This window comes from Periplaneta americana, chromosome 1 (assembly GCF_040183065.1).
Source record: "Periplaneta americana isolate PAMFEO1 chromosome 1, P.americana_PAMFEO1_priV1, whole genome shotgun sequence".
In the NCBI taxonomy this organism is placed as follows: domain Eukaryota; kingdom Metazoa; phylum Arthropoda; class Insecta; order Blattodea; family Blattidae; genus Periplaneta; species Periplaneta americana.
The window spans coordinates 127,038,751-127,053,672 of NC_091117.1; the positions used below are offsets into that span (position 1 = coordinate 127,038,751).

General features: G+C 35.1%; 1 protein-coding gene and 1 long non-coding RNA gene across 5 annotated transcripts in view; one reads left to right on the forward strand and one right to left on the reverse strand.

The window, feature by feature from the left end:
• Nucleotides 1-14,922, reverse strand: part of LOC138700628 (uncharacterized) — a 901,578-nt gene that overhangs the window by 180,778 nt on the left and 705,878 nt on the right. The window contains exon 5 of one of the 2 annotated variants that reach the window (XR_011332401.1): nucleotides 9,955-9,986. The exons of the other annotated variant lie outside the window; for it this stretch is intronic. This is a non-coding gene — a long non-coding RNA (uncharacterized lncRNA). The remainder of the gene's footprint in view (nucleotides 1-9,954; nucleotides 9,987-14,922) is intronic. 2 annotated transcript variants of the gene reach the window in all.
• The window catches only part of LOC138700555 (adenosine deaminase 2-like), a 47,762-nt gene that overhangs the window by 2,472 nt on the left and 30,368 nt on the right, over nucleotides 1-14,922 (forward strand). The window contains exons 2-3 of one of the 3 annotated variants that reach the window (XM_069827142.1): nucleotides 5,472-5,802; nucleotides 11,968-12,216. In XM_069827142.1, coding sequence (XP_069683243.1) covers nucleotides 5,499-5,802; nucleotides 11,968-12,216 — 553 coding nt within the window. In that variant the 5' untranslated portion in view covers nucleotides 5,472-5,498. The remainder of the gene's footprint in view (nucleotides 1-5,471; nucleotides 5,803-11,967; nucleotides 12,217-14,922) is intronic. The other 2 variants (XM_069827147.1, XM_069827153.1) reach the window with 2 other exon arrangements.

The window sequence follows — 14,922 nt, forward strand, 5'->3', positions numbered from 1 at the left end:
TGAGGATATTGGGTTAATTGTGCTTATACTGTTGTTACGTCATGAATAACGTGAAGCCTGAGGTCTGGCCAGGTTACAACTGAAATGTGTTTTGTATCGCAGCAATTGAATGGGGATAAGTTTCTCGTGCGTAGGGTTCAACGTTGTGCTCCGCCAATTGGTTTGTTTACATTGCACTGCAATTCGTTGATTGGTTAAAAACATAAAGCTACAACCTCACCCAGCTTATAGGCCTACCACGGCAGAGTTCCCTAACAGGTACCCATGCACCCTGCTTTGCAACTATTTCTTTCAACAACGAATACTCATGCATACTTAACCTTGTAGTCTCTGTGGATAAATTCCTATCTTTAGTTTTGAGTAAGATACCGATGACACCACTGGTTATGATTAAGCTACCGATGGCACAGATGATAATGAGTAAGGTAATAATGACACCGCTGGTTATGATTAAAATAACGATAACACCGCTGATGATCAGTAAGGTACCGATGACACCGATGTTTATGAGCAAGCTACCGATGTCAGAGTTGATGATGAGTAATTTAACGATGACATCGCTGATTCAGTAAGATCAGTTTCATAGTATAAGGAGAATATAAAAAAGTAAAAAATTACAATTACAATCAAAATCAGTTACATAATATAAGGGGAATATAGGCCTACACAATTTATAAGACATACATTGCTTAAGATAAACTCGACGATTAATTCACTTGAGATATAATATACAGTTAATATACTAATGAGAGAATACATGTGGGTTACAAAATCTAAAAAAGTTGAATAGCAAAAACGTACTATATAGCATACAGATACAAACGATTAAGTAAAATATAAAGATAATAAAAAAGGGGAAAAAAAGGGAAAGAGAGGAGGAAAAAGTAATAACTTGGTAATGTAAAGTAAATTATTTAGAAACTTCCGCAAGAGTCTAGTTCTGTTCAATAATTACATTTCTAAGTAGAGTGTACTTAAAAGATTTTAGACTCCGGCTACTCCTGATTTCCTGTGACAAGGAATTCCAGGAACTGGTTGTGTGTATTATGAAGGAAGCAGAGCAAAGTAGAGAGAAGTTTGATGATATATTGATAGAACAAGGCTATGTTGTGAACGTGTAAGACGGTTGTAGTGACGTCATCCCTCATTGAGAGACAGACGCCCACCCAAAGTTATGAATAAGATACCGATGACACTGCTGGTTATAAGTAAGATACCGATGACATCGCTGGTTATGAATAAGATTCTGATGATACCACTGGTTATGAGTAAGATACCGATGACATAGCAGCTTATGAGTAAGATTCCGATGATACCACTGGTTACGAGTAAGATACCAATGACATCGCTGGTTATGAGTAAGATTCCGATGATACCACTGGTTATGAATAAGATACCGATGATACCATTGATTTTTTTTTCATTTATTATATTCCATAGATCTTACATGAGCAATGAAGCTTTAAGATGTGGAACAAGTCAAAATTTTACAATATTACAGTTATAAGTCTCACAGGTTTTTAAAATTTTTACAATATTTTTTTAATTTTTACAGTTTTACAATTTTGTAATTTTCTACAATTTTTTTTACAATTTTTTTACAATATTTTGGCGAGATGTAGTGAGATGAGGTGAGGTCCGAGGATTCGTCAAAAGATTACCCGGTTATGAGTAAGATGCCGATAATACCACTGGTTATAAGTAAGATATCGATAACGTCGCTGGTTATGAACAAGATGCAGATGATACCGCTGATTATGAGAAAGATATCGATGATACCGCTGGTTATATGTAAGATACCAATGAAATCGCTGGTTATGAGTAACATACCGATGATACCATTGGTTATGAGTAAGATGTCGATAATACCGCTGGTTATGAGTAAGATACCAATGACATCGCTGGTTATGAGTAAGATGCCAATGATACCGCTGGTTATATGTAAGATATCGATGAAATCGCCGGTTATGAGTAAGATGCCGAGATACCGCTGGTTATGAGTAAGATACTGATGATACCGCTGGTTAATGTAAATTACCGATGACATAGATGGTTATGAGTAAGATGCCGATGACATCGCTGGTTATGAGTAAGATACCGATGATACCGCTAGTTATCTCCCTTTTATATTCTTTGTAATAATTGACGACTGTCACATGCTCACAATACGCAATAATAACACTGGTCAACAGTGATTTTCTTAAATAAATAATTTCGGGTGTTTCTCATGTATTGCCACCTGCTGATTCCAAAAATGAAGTCAGAAATTTTCCATCACCCGCCATTTTTTTTAAATTTTGAAAATAAATTTGTTCCTATTTATTGGCATTTGTGGTGTATAACATGCTGATTAGAAGGCGTATTTTACATTCGTCCTGTAAGTTGCACTGCCCAACCGAAGAAAATCATTAAATCTTACAAAACACCAAACTTAAAAAACCGATATTACTTATGAGACGAAATAGTTTATTACAATTGAAGAGTTCACTGCAAGAATGATGAATGTCACTTTCTTGTCGAAAATGAATCAAGACTGTCAATGCATAGTTTAAGACATATAGAATGTACATACAGAGTTATAGGGCATTAACACTGATAGTCATTGTCCAGTAATGATCGGAAAATCACAGTTAAGCTTTGAGCGCTAAGCATTTCAAACTTTCAATTGCTTCTCCTGCAAAATGTATTCCAAATGACCCATCATTCTTGCAGTGGACTCTTCAATTATTATTATTATTATTATTATTATTATTATTATTATTATTATTATTATTATTAAATTTTGTCAGTGTTTGTAATGAGATTCAAAGTAATTTAGTTGTTCAATAAACAGAAGCCTAATAAAATAACATCAAAAGGGAACATTTGGAATTATATTCTTTTTTGTGGACATTCTTCTGGGCGTAACGAAAAGTCCTCTAAAGCCCTTTGAACTAGCGACGGTTAATCTTCAAAGACAAGCGGCGCCGAATTGTTCTGATATGTTTCCTGTAGCCTACATTAAATTCTCACGGCAAGATACTATTCCTAAGGGTAAATATATGACTTCGTTTGCAAAAAAGAGAAGTTTTCGCAAAAAAAAAAAAATAGTTCTTTACTCTCATTTGTAATATCTGAGACCTAAGATTGAGTTAGGTTGTAAATAACATAATTTTAATTACATTAAACTTTAGTTCCAAGGCATTTTTTTTTTTTTTTTGGAATGATGGCAATGTAAATAATAATTTATATAACCAGAACAAATTTTTTCGTACTGTCCACAACACTTAATATATAATATGATTGCGTATGAGAAATCAACTTATCGAAAAGAATTTAAAAGTCATATTGTGGTTAATATTTCAGATAAGTTGAAAGTATATATAATAAAGAATTGTTTTTAATTTCAGTTCAACAACTTAATTGATAGGCCTAAGTTGTTGACTGAAATTAAAAAACAATAAATTCTTTATTATATTATCAAAAAGAGTCAATACAGCTCATTTTGTATAACTGACTATACTATGTTACTTTTTAAAAATTAAATATTATTAATTTTGTAGTAAAATTACTATAATTCGTATACGGTACATAAATTATAGTCGCGACGCTGTTATTCCCGGCGTGACTCCTCCTCTTTGCTTACGTCTTAGGAAGTCAAGGCTCTATAAAGTGTAGGTAGGTAATATCGTTCGCCATTTTTGTTCTTTCGTTGCCGAGCTATCAGACGAGGGATCTATTTGCCACACCGTTAAACATTATCATGTCGTATCTTCTATGATAATAAATCAAAACGCACTGTAATTCAGCAAATAATTGAGCGGCAAATAACGTCCTCGTATGCTTTTTGCGAACGCCAACGAAAGAGCCAAAATGGCGGGCGATTATATATTAAGTATTTATCCAGCCTTAGGAAATCCTTTACATCTTCATCAGCGAATCACAAGACGCACACGTTTAAATATAGCCGACCTGCAACGTGATTGGCTGCCGGAAATTAGAGCGACGAGACTATAGTTTTATCAATGACTGGTCTCTTATCTGGTCTTCATTTCACTGACCTTAACAACCTAAACAATAAGTTTTGTGAATTCATTAGACGAGTTCGTAAAGGTTCTCTTTTTGGCACAAGCGTAAATTTGTGAAGCCTCGTTTCACAAACTTTACACTCGTACCAGAAAGATAACTTAACGAATGTGTATCATACAATTCTTTTCTACGATAGCACAAATTTACATTAAATAAATACAGGGTGATTCATAAATACCTGCAAAAACGTTATGGGTGTAATGTAGAGGTAAAAATAAAACTAAAATGTTCTGTACAACTTTTTCCAAAAATCCTTACTTTCAGAGTTATGATGCATAGTGCCATATCTTGCCAGGCATAAAAAACATGCGCCAGTAAATCCTTCGGCTGTGTCACGTTCGCATACATAGCGACTGCGGTAGATGTTTGTTATTCGTACACCCCACTAGAGTTGATTCCGACCTGATAGGACTTTGTTTACTGTACGTATGTATGTATAGTTGTATGGCACTATTGCAGTTCCTACAGTCACCACGTCCCGTAGATACACATTCATTTTGTCGTTAGTTCAGAGGCTTCAGTTGTGTAGGTAAGATAGCTCGTGCAACACCAGTTGCTTGGCCAGCCAGATCACCAGACTTCTACCTTTGGGGTCGTCTGAAGGCGCTCGTTTATGGCACTCAAATTCTGAACGTAGCATAAATACAGCAGTGACATCAAAATAGCTATGAAACAGTTCGAAATGTGTTGAATGGGTTCTGTAAAATTCTAAGATCAGTACATACCTACGTACAGAAAACGAAGTCTTATCAGGTCGAAATCAACTGTACGTAATAGGGGTGTACGAATAACAAACATCTAACTCAGTCGCTATGTAGGCGAGCATTACACATCCGAAGGCTTTACTGGTCCATGTTTTTTATACCTAGCAAGCAAGGACATTTTGCATCATAACTCTGAACGTAAGAATTTACGGGAAAAGTTGTATAGAACATCTTAGTTTTAGTTTTAACTCTGCATTACACCCACAAAGTTTTTACAGGTATTTATGAATCACCCTGTATTTGAAGTTCTTGTTTTACAAATTGCAAAACAACAAAATAATTTGTTCATTGTTTCATGATTCCAGGTAAATGTACTAAGGCATTACGTAATTACAGATCCATCTCTTCTTCTCTAAATGGAGCTATTCCCTCTGCTATCAAGTATTTTTTGCATAGTTCTTTCTTCATACATTTTTAAAATATATAATTCGGATTTCCCATGATTTTTCGGGATCTCAATTGTATGGTATGGAATAGATTATCGAAAAGTAAGTATTTTACGCTGTTTTACATTCTGTGTTGAACTCAGGGACATGTTCAGCCGAGTGGAAAATACAGTTGTCACAATGACGAATCACGTGGGTGTAATGATGTCATTTCCACGTGTCTAAACATATAACACTCTGTTCCTTATTACAGTTTCCAGTAACGAGTGAAAAATCGAACATGATTTGTGAGGCTTTGCTATTTCTCATGTCGTCGTGCATGTTCTCCGCTCACAGCGACTCCAGTTACTGGGAAAACAGGGAGTCCTTCCTCCGCGAGGAAAGGAGCATGTTCCTGGGTGCGGACATCGTACTCACAGCTGAAGAAGAGGAAGTCAATGCCATCCTGATGAAAATAAAGGAAAAAGAATATCGGAAAGGCTTCAATGATCCGGCTTCCTTTCCTCCGGCCCGACACTTTTTTGAAGTGAAAGAAGACATAGAACGCTCGGAAGTGTTTCGGATTATACAGCTGCTACCGAAAGGTAAGAAATCTATAGCAAAACTTTTGCACCTATCCATCGTGTACAGAACAAGTAATATTATTTCAGCCAAAACTTACATGTAGACCCTAAATACAGTTTGCTTTATTACATTTTGAATCACGACTGCAAAAAACTGACTTCATTAACAATTACTTGCAGGCCTATTTGTTTGTACATAATTTCGATGTAAAACATTTCGCATGCAAAATTTTATGTTTACACAATGAAATACGCATTTCATTTTATTTTAAATTTTATATTTGTAAAAAAATGACTCTTTCCTGGAGACACTATATAATATAATATAATATAATATAATATAATATAATATAATATAATATAATATAATATAATATAATATAATATAATATAATATAATATAATACAATATAATATAATATAATATAATATAATATAATATAATGCAATATAATAAAATATAATATAATATAATTTAATATAATCTCTCCTTGTTTGATGACTACGTAAATTTGGCAACAGTTTGTACAGAGGTATTATTATCATACGTCCCAGAAAAGAGCGGCCGGCCGGCCGGCCGGCCAGCCGCGCTCTGCGTGGTTTCCCGAGCTCATAACCATTTCTCCGGCGCTTACATAGAGCTATCCTCTTTGCAAGGTATTAAGGAGCATGAGGACGTGAACATTAGACTATGCGTTCATGACCTCGGCAATACAATGAAATAGTGTGATCGGCACATCGCTCCAACAGTCTTTATCCTCACGAAAGATCCGGTACTCAATTTAACAGAAAGCTCAGTGGACCCCCGGGTCGTTCTAGAAATTTTGGCAAAGAGAAAAATCTCACCACTACCAGGAATTGAAGCTAGTCTCTTCCAGTTCGTAACCACTATTCATGGTAATGGTAGTAATTTTATTTAGTGATGATTTCAACTGAAGACGTTATTCAACATCGAAATTCTGTGATTCTCACCGTCCCTTGAAATTCTCAAGAATACTTGAAAAATAAACAATGTATATAGAATTACAGTATTAAATTATTTTATTACACTAATTCCTAACAAAGCAATAATCAGTAGGTACCCATACGGTGAGTAGTGAAATGTAATTTCGTCCTTTTCATCGGTTAGCCTATTTAATGACGTTTATTAACTGAACGGTTATTTAGCGTCGGTAGAATGGGTGATAGTGAGATATGAGTAGTATTGGCGAAATGATCTAAGGATTCGCCATGGGATTACCTGATATTCGCTTTAGAGTTTAGAAAAGCTTTGGAAAAATCTCAATCTGGTGATCAGCCAAAGTGGGATTCAAATTCACGCCCGAGTTCATCCTCTGGAATAAACACAAGCATATTGAGTAAAGCTACCGGAGTTATCTAGGAGTAACGAGTGGTTACGGGTTCAGTTCGCTACCCGTGAGCTACTGAGGTATCTCATTTCGTCTTGGCTTAGTGTATGTGTAACCAGAACGTAAATGCGCTCCTCGAAAATCATCGTAGAATCGGTTAAGAAGGTGAATGTGTATTATGGAAAATAACAACATATTAAGTAAGGGGCAACGATTGGAACTCGCACTCCGAGGCAGCACTTGGGCATGAAATCGAATCCCACTTGGGCTGATTATTTTGCTAGATTTATCTCAATGTTTCGCCCAACTGTAGGATGAATGTCGTCACGCAGAATTCTTTGACTTAGCTTCTTTTTTTTTTTTTTTAATTGCTTCTTTAATGACTTTGTATCAACTACTCGGATGTTTAGCGTCGATGGAATTGGTGATGGTGAGATGAGACCGAGGATTCGCTATAGATTACCTGATATTCGCCTTACAGTTGGGGAAACCTCGGAAAAAACCCAACCAGGTAATCACCCCAACCGGGAATCGAACTCGCATCCGAGCGCAACTCTGGATAGGCAGGCAAGTGCCTCAGTCGACTGAGGTACGCCGGTGGTTCTTATATTCTTCAAAGAGTGTTCCGCTATTACTGATTAGCCTACATATGCATTAAATAACCGATTAAGAATCTCAAGTGAAGGCAACTGATAAGTAGTTATCAGAACAAGTAATACAAATTATACACTTAAAAAAGACCTATTAATTGTTTAGTTACCAACAATTTATTGAACACACAAATATGTATAGTAGTGGCAAAAAAAAAAAAAAAACCGGACCGACCCTTGTAGTTGATTTCAGAGCCTTGTTCACTCCAGAGCGTCGGTGCATATTCCTTGGACCCGAAACCAACTGTGCAGTTGAACAACAGCCACGCAGCTGGTTACTGTTTTCGTCTTCATTGAATGGCTCAGGTGCTTGGGGCGCGCCGCTATCGTGCAAACGGACGCAGGTTTGATTCCCGTGGCAGGCATTTTTTTTTTTAAGTATACGACAGTAATATTCATTGTCACAGCTCATGGACCTACGAAGGACGAAACTGGTAATTGGAATTAGGTACAATAATCTATAGTGCGATAATATGCAAAAAAAATAATTGAAGCCTGTATCGAAATGAACGGCCACTATTTTAAAAACTGTGTTTAAATATCCATATTATGATTATTTTTCAATTTAACTTCATTCTCTACAAGTATTGTATGCTAATGTGCTGTAGACAGTATAATAGACACTGCATAATGAATACGTCCGAATGAATAGCTCAGTCCGTGAGTAAAAACACTTATTGTTAATAGAGTACTGTATTTTGATTAAACAAAAACCTAACGAAAATTATCAAACTCAAAATTACGATATTTCCTAGTTTACGTAAATGGATTAAACTACTTTTCTTCCCTCCTACATCTAGTAAAGTGATTTGTTTGTATTTTACTCCAGTATATTTGAATTCCAGTCGTGGAAGGGGGTAGCAAACGGTGTTTCCGGTTCTCAACTGTTAGTCCAAAGGTATAGCCAGGTTAATATTAGAAATGTTAGTAAAAATAAAATGATGTCCCTGTACAATGTTTATACAAAGAGTGAGGAGTGACCAATTCATTACGTGTAAAATGTCGTCTGCTGACAATAAGTTGGCAATAATATGTTCTCGGTATTAATGTTAAGAGAAATTATCTTGACAGATATACATAGTTGAATGCTCTTTCGTGTACCAGCGATCAGTTTGAGTGTCGTTAAATTATCACCGTCGCTACTGTAATCTTTCTTAATAATTGTACTTTAAATAACCTACATCTCATGCTATTACAGTACATGTGGAAACAGAATTTCGACTCATGGAGACAATACATCGCTTCCCGTTCCATAGTTTTAATGATTGAAAACAAGTGTAGCACAATTGTAGTATAAACGTCTGAAAATATCAAAGCGACAATTGCTACTAAGAATATCAGATTATCTTCCCTCGTATTTACAGTAGGGCTGAACTAAACTCAGTCCACAGCTTTGTTTAACACGATATTCCGAAATTTTCGAAAATGACTTAAGAAATTCTTTCCGAAAATGGTCTTTATCTAATGTTTCCTTATGAAGAAGATACAACGATAATAAATTAATGGTCGACTTAGAAGTGTAGATAGGACTACGGGTCACTGAAGCATGTGAATAAGATTTGCACATAGCTTCTTCTTCCATGATACATTTCATAGAATATAATAGAAATCAAACTCCGTCCTTTTCTGATAGAAATACCGTGGTTATCTGACCGAACAACCTCTATAGTTCGAGGTTTATTAAAAGAAGTTACCAAATTCCTACACTAACCAAATGTCTTTATTATAAAGGGCACCAAAATGAGACACAAAATGACCTTTCCGCGTCCAGTATAAATTGACGATCCAATGTCTTTCATGATATCTAGGTTATCTTCATGCTTTTGATCTGTACTATTGTCCTACTTTTTATGATAGGAATCTTGCATACATGACATGATTATTTGAATTATTCATACATTTGTGGTAAATCTTGACTGGTCTAACATTGAGTCAGCAGCAAAGAGCTCAAAGAAATAGCCCTCTATTACAAGAGATGGATAATGAAATAGATAAAACCAAGGTAAAAGCAAATAAAGTAAAATTCTTGGACATTTTGCTGGAAATAAATAGCGAGAAGAAAAGAAATAATGAAATCAGAGAATTATTAAAAAATGCACGAAAGAGTTTACAGCATGAGTGATTACAGATAGCCAACAGATTGATACATTATCAATTATCAATTTATCACATACCGCATTTTCTGGAATAAGCCCGCATCCCATCCCTGAAAGGGAGAAATCAATCTTCAACAAAATATATATTCACGACAAATCGAAAAATTAAGGACAATTAAACACAAATACAGTTCAGTTAACAATAAATTTTATCCTGGAACAGGACAAATTTCAAACTCATCCTATGTTCATGCACTGCACACGTATCAATTGTCTTGCTTAATTGGCCGTTTACACTATATTATGCAGCATTAATAGCACACGTCAGTAAATTTACTATCCTTTATTTTGTGTGATACTACATGATTTGTTATAATAAATATTTTCTATCACTATTAACTTATTCATTCTGCGCCACCTTTCTACCTTCAGTGGTAACTTACTCATTCAGAATTGAAAATGTAAGACGCACGAGGTATACACTTATCACAATTGAACTTGATTCTTATACATGTAGGCCTACTGCTAATCCAAACGCTATTTAACAATGTTAATAATTGAAATAACGACGCGGGAAAATGATAGCATGCGCTGTCACCTTAGAAGTTGCGCGGGAGGAAAATTGGGCAATGTTATCAACATCAATTCGAATAAGCCTCGCGCCCGAAGTTTTTACTAGTATATTTAGAAAAAAAAATAAGGTAAGTACATTCAGTAGAGTATTTAAAGTGGCTTCAAAGGAGATGACGGTATACAACCAATATTAGTAGGAAGGCCTAAATTCAGGGAGGATGGTGACAATATCAAGAGAATCAATAATTAATTATTTTTTTAGAAAAATTAACTTCAAAATGAAATAGAATATAACATAGCGCCTATTTGAAACTTCAATTATAAAACTACAAATAACCTCTTAGCATGCAACTTAACTTAAAAATTACACTAATAGACAGTTACTCATATCTTACTATATTTAGTTAAAGGGTATGACACAGTTAACGTATCCGAAACTCTATAGTTCGAGGTTTATTAAAATAAATTACGGGGTAACAAGTATGAATCATGGCCTTCCAGAATTATTAGAAGTTGTTCACTCTTTATATGAAAAATTTAATATTTATAATAATTTCATTAAAACTATATCCATGTGAAGGAGCTTTCATTATATTCATAAGATATAATTAGACCCTATATTAAACTAAATAAAATAACTGTTTGGGATGGATGATAATCTTGTATAAAGGTATATTAAATTACAATTTTATCTATAGTAATGTCACAAGAGGTCTGAGATCTGCCGATAAATCCACGAGCGAAGCGAGTGGATTTATTTGGGAAATCTCTGAAATCGAGTGACATTTATTAGGACTATTTCGAGAATAAAATAAACATGTAAATAATATATTCCTAAAATTCGCTCACAAAATGTTAATAATTGTATATTTATGAATACTTAACCTATTCAGACATTGTGAAGTCGAAATAGATGAATAACGATTACTGCAATAAAGAAATTGAATGTTATTCAGTAATGGCAATTGAGAAAAGAGAAATACAGGTTTAAAAATGTTAATTACATGTACTGCGCTTTTCTCTTGTTATTATAATAGAAATACGTTTTCATTATCTGCTGAAATCATTATTTAATTTAAACATTTTATAGTATAATAAAAATAACCTGATTAATACATTAATTAAATGAACAATTGTTATGAAGGAGTGTCATTTTCTTTAGATACAATGGACATGGAATTAGAAGATGAAGATGTAGATGTGGAAGCAGGATTTCGAACTTTATTTAGTATGCTCATCGATTTACGTGGAAACAGTTGGCGACACTGACTAAAGAAAAGAACTAACAAGCGAAAAATTGAGCTGCAGAAATTATCGCGATGTGTGACTGTGATTGGTTGAATTTCAAAATTTCACTACACTTCATTGGCCGAAAATGTAATGACGTCATATAAATTAAATAGTGTTATTAACGGTATGTCATACCGACTTGTTTTCCACATTTCGTATGCGTACCTGGCTCATACCAGTCCACTTTAAGCACTGATTCAGTATCTTCAGCAAGCATGTGATCGACAGGGGCCTGTCTCCATGGACACGACACCGCCATGGTGTCCTCGGAATTTGTGCTGAAGAATCTGACATACATGCCTGACCTGTACACTTGTGAAGATGCTGAAGGCGTCACGCTGCTCCGCTTCTTTGAGCTACCCGATCAGAGCTGCGATTGGCAGCTGCTCAGCGACTTGCGATTCAATGCTACCAACGTGACGGCGCTGGACGAGGAATTAGAGAGACACCTCTCCCTCTTCACGTCCAACCCCCGAGGTAATTCATTTGTTCATGAAAATGCAATACGAATTTATTTAAGCCTAGATTTCATAATTTTAAAAGTCTTGTGTATAAATTCACATTACAAAAGCGAACAGACATCAGATAAGACTCAGTCAGGAAAGTCTCTTTAGGGACTACATGCATCCCCTGCTCAATATAGTCACTATTATGGTTCACACTCTTCTGCTATCTATATAGGTGGCAACATATTTTTAGCTGGTTAGTTAGCAACTCTGTATCAAAGCTAGGTTATTTAGCGGCGATGAAATTGGTGATAGCGAGATGGTATTTCACGAAATGAGGCCGATGATTCGCCATGGGATTAACTGACACTCACATTACAATTGAAGATATCAATTGCAACCCTGTAATTTCACTTGTTCAGATTACGAAGTAAAGCAATAACAGAAGAGTTAGTAGCTTTTTCTGTTCCAAAATATGACCACAAATTGAATTTTTAACATTGATAAACATACGACAGTAATAAGGAGCAATACCATGAGAATGAGGAGTGTGTGCCAAGACCTACCAGTTCCGAAACTCAACCAGATGTTGCACGTCATAATGTCGATGTGGGGATGTTATATCATGATGTAAAATGTTACCGCGATGCAGAAGTTATTTTTGCTTGTAGCAGAGAACTAGCCATACTTTATTACGTAAGACGGAGCAGTTTTTTTTTTAATTTCATTCATTGTATTCCATAGATCTTACATTAGCAATGAAGCTTTAAGATGTGGAACAAGTCAAAATTTTACAAGATTACAATTTCTTGGTGAGATGTAATGAGATGAGGTGTAATATTTCCCATTCATGATGTACGAATTGGGAACATTTATAATGGTCCCACTTCTAATTGTTCATAATTCATAAGACTAGAGAATGTAAAAATATTTCTTCAGAAGTGTAATAGTATAGCTGTGTATTCCTCGTATGTATTCAGCAGTGGAGGCTGATTGGCTAAGGCAGTCACTTTGGTTAATTAAACTCAAATTTTGTGATTTTATATAGCATTATTAGTTTTTGAATGAAGCATATCTTTCTCTACGTGCTTGAAAACTTTGTGATATGTATAGACTTGTATATACTTATATTCATATATGAGGCCTCGCCGTTCTCCAATAGGCATAGACTTGTCTTGAAATAAAATTTGTTCCTGTGGCCTGAAATGTTCTGGCCGAGTCTGGCTTCTGCATTTCGTATATTCTCTCGGGCTTTGAAGTTGCTCTTGAAAACCTGTAACTGAAGCACATTTCTTCTGGCCTCATGGACTGGCCGGTATTCCATCACCCATCAGATTTTTCTTTTCCAAGCCATAGATCGGTCACTTGTCAATGACTGTCTCAAGGGCGGGATGGGGTAAGAATAGCAGTGGTGACTCGTTTTCCTAAATAAGACATAAATAACAAACATTCTCGCTGTCTAGCAGACACGATCCGATACTGTTCTCTTCCCTTACGTCTCAGTTATGACTTATGTGAAGGTGTTGAACTATTGTACTTAGTAATAATACAGTAATAAGTGTGGTCCAGTTCTGTGTTTCGGGAATTAAAATTGGAAACTGAAACTGATGCGAGCAATAATAATATAATTAATTCATGTTCAAATAATCTTTTCTGAGAAGAAATATAGTTGAAATAATGGACATTTTAAATAAAGACAGACCTACGCCACCACTGATAATTTTTCAGAAAGACAATCTAAAAATTCGAACATTCAGTTAGTCCTGGTATGGACAACATAAGTGGTTTTAAGTGGTAATGTGGTACGAATTTTTTTTTCTGTAGGCTGTGCCTTTGGTGTCGAAAAAAAGAAGTGTGGTTTGCTGAGGGTTTTGGCAACCTGAAAAATATTTCCAGGTGAATTTTAATACTTGCTTTTCAGCCTAGCATAACATGCATTATTTCATCACACTAAAGAGTTTAGATCTGAAAATGTTATTCTAACAATGAATTAATGATATCATTATTGCTCGCATCAGTTTCGGTTCCCAATCTTATTTCCCAAAACACACTGTATATGCATTACTGGATTCGCCCATACGTGCTACATTCCCATCTGAATTTAATATTCCTGGCTATAATATAGATTTCACTCGATGTTGTATCGGCATTATGTCCTGAACGTGAATTGGAAGCAGCTGTTAATATGTTTAAACTGAGTTCTCGGGAATTACGCAATGAATTGAATTTGTTATAAAACCAGGAATATTTCACAATGCATCAGGTGCATTTATGAAAATAATTTGGTGTATCTTTCACAAGAGACTGTCAAACTCTGCAGGTCATAGTGCTAATTTCTAAAACCACTGGAGAAGCAAAACAATGATTATGTACTCTGAAAAGCCTAGAAACACTTGTGCGGAATAGAATGAAGCAAGGTCAATGTTATGCAATTGCAATGCCATTTAAACAACAGCTGTTGCCATCACTAAATTCAACGAAATTGTCACAGATCACTTATTCCCAAGATGTTTAGTGTTACGAAACTCATACAGCGCCCATTTCATTTTGGCGGACCCCCAAAATCTTTTGTGTAATTTAGGGTTGATCTTCTCACTGAACATTTGCATAATGTAGCGAATTAAACATCTTTAATAATAAATTGACAGCGATATTAAATATCAGTTTAACATACGAATTTAGCCCTAATCTGAAAATACATAAATATAAAGTTATTTTACTTTATATGATATCTTCG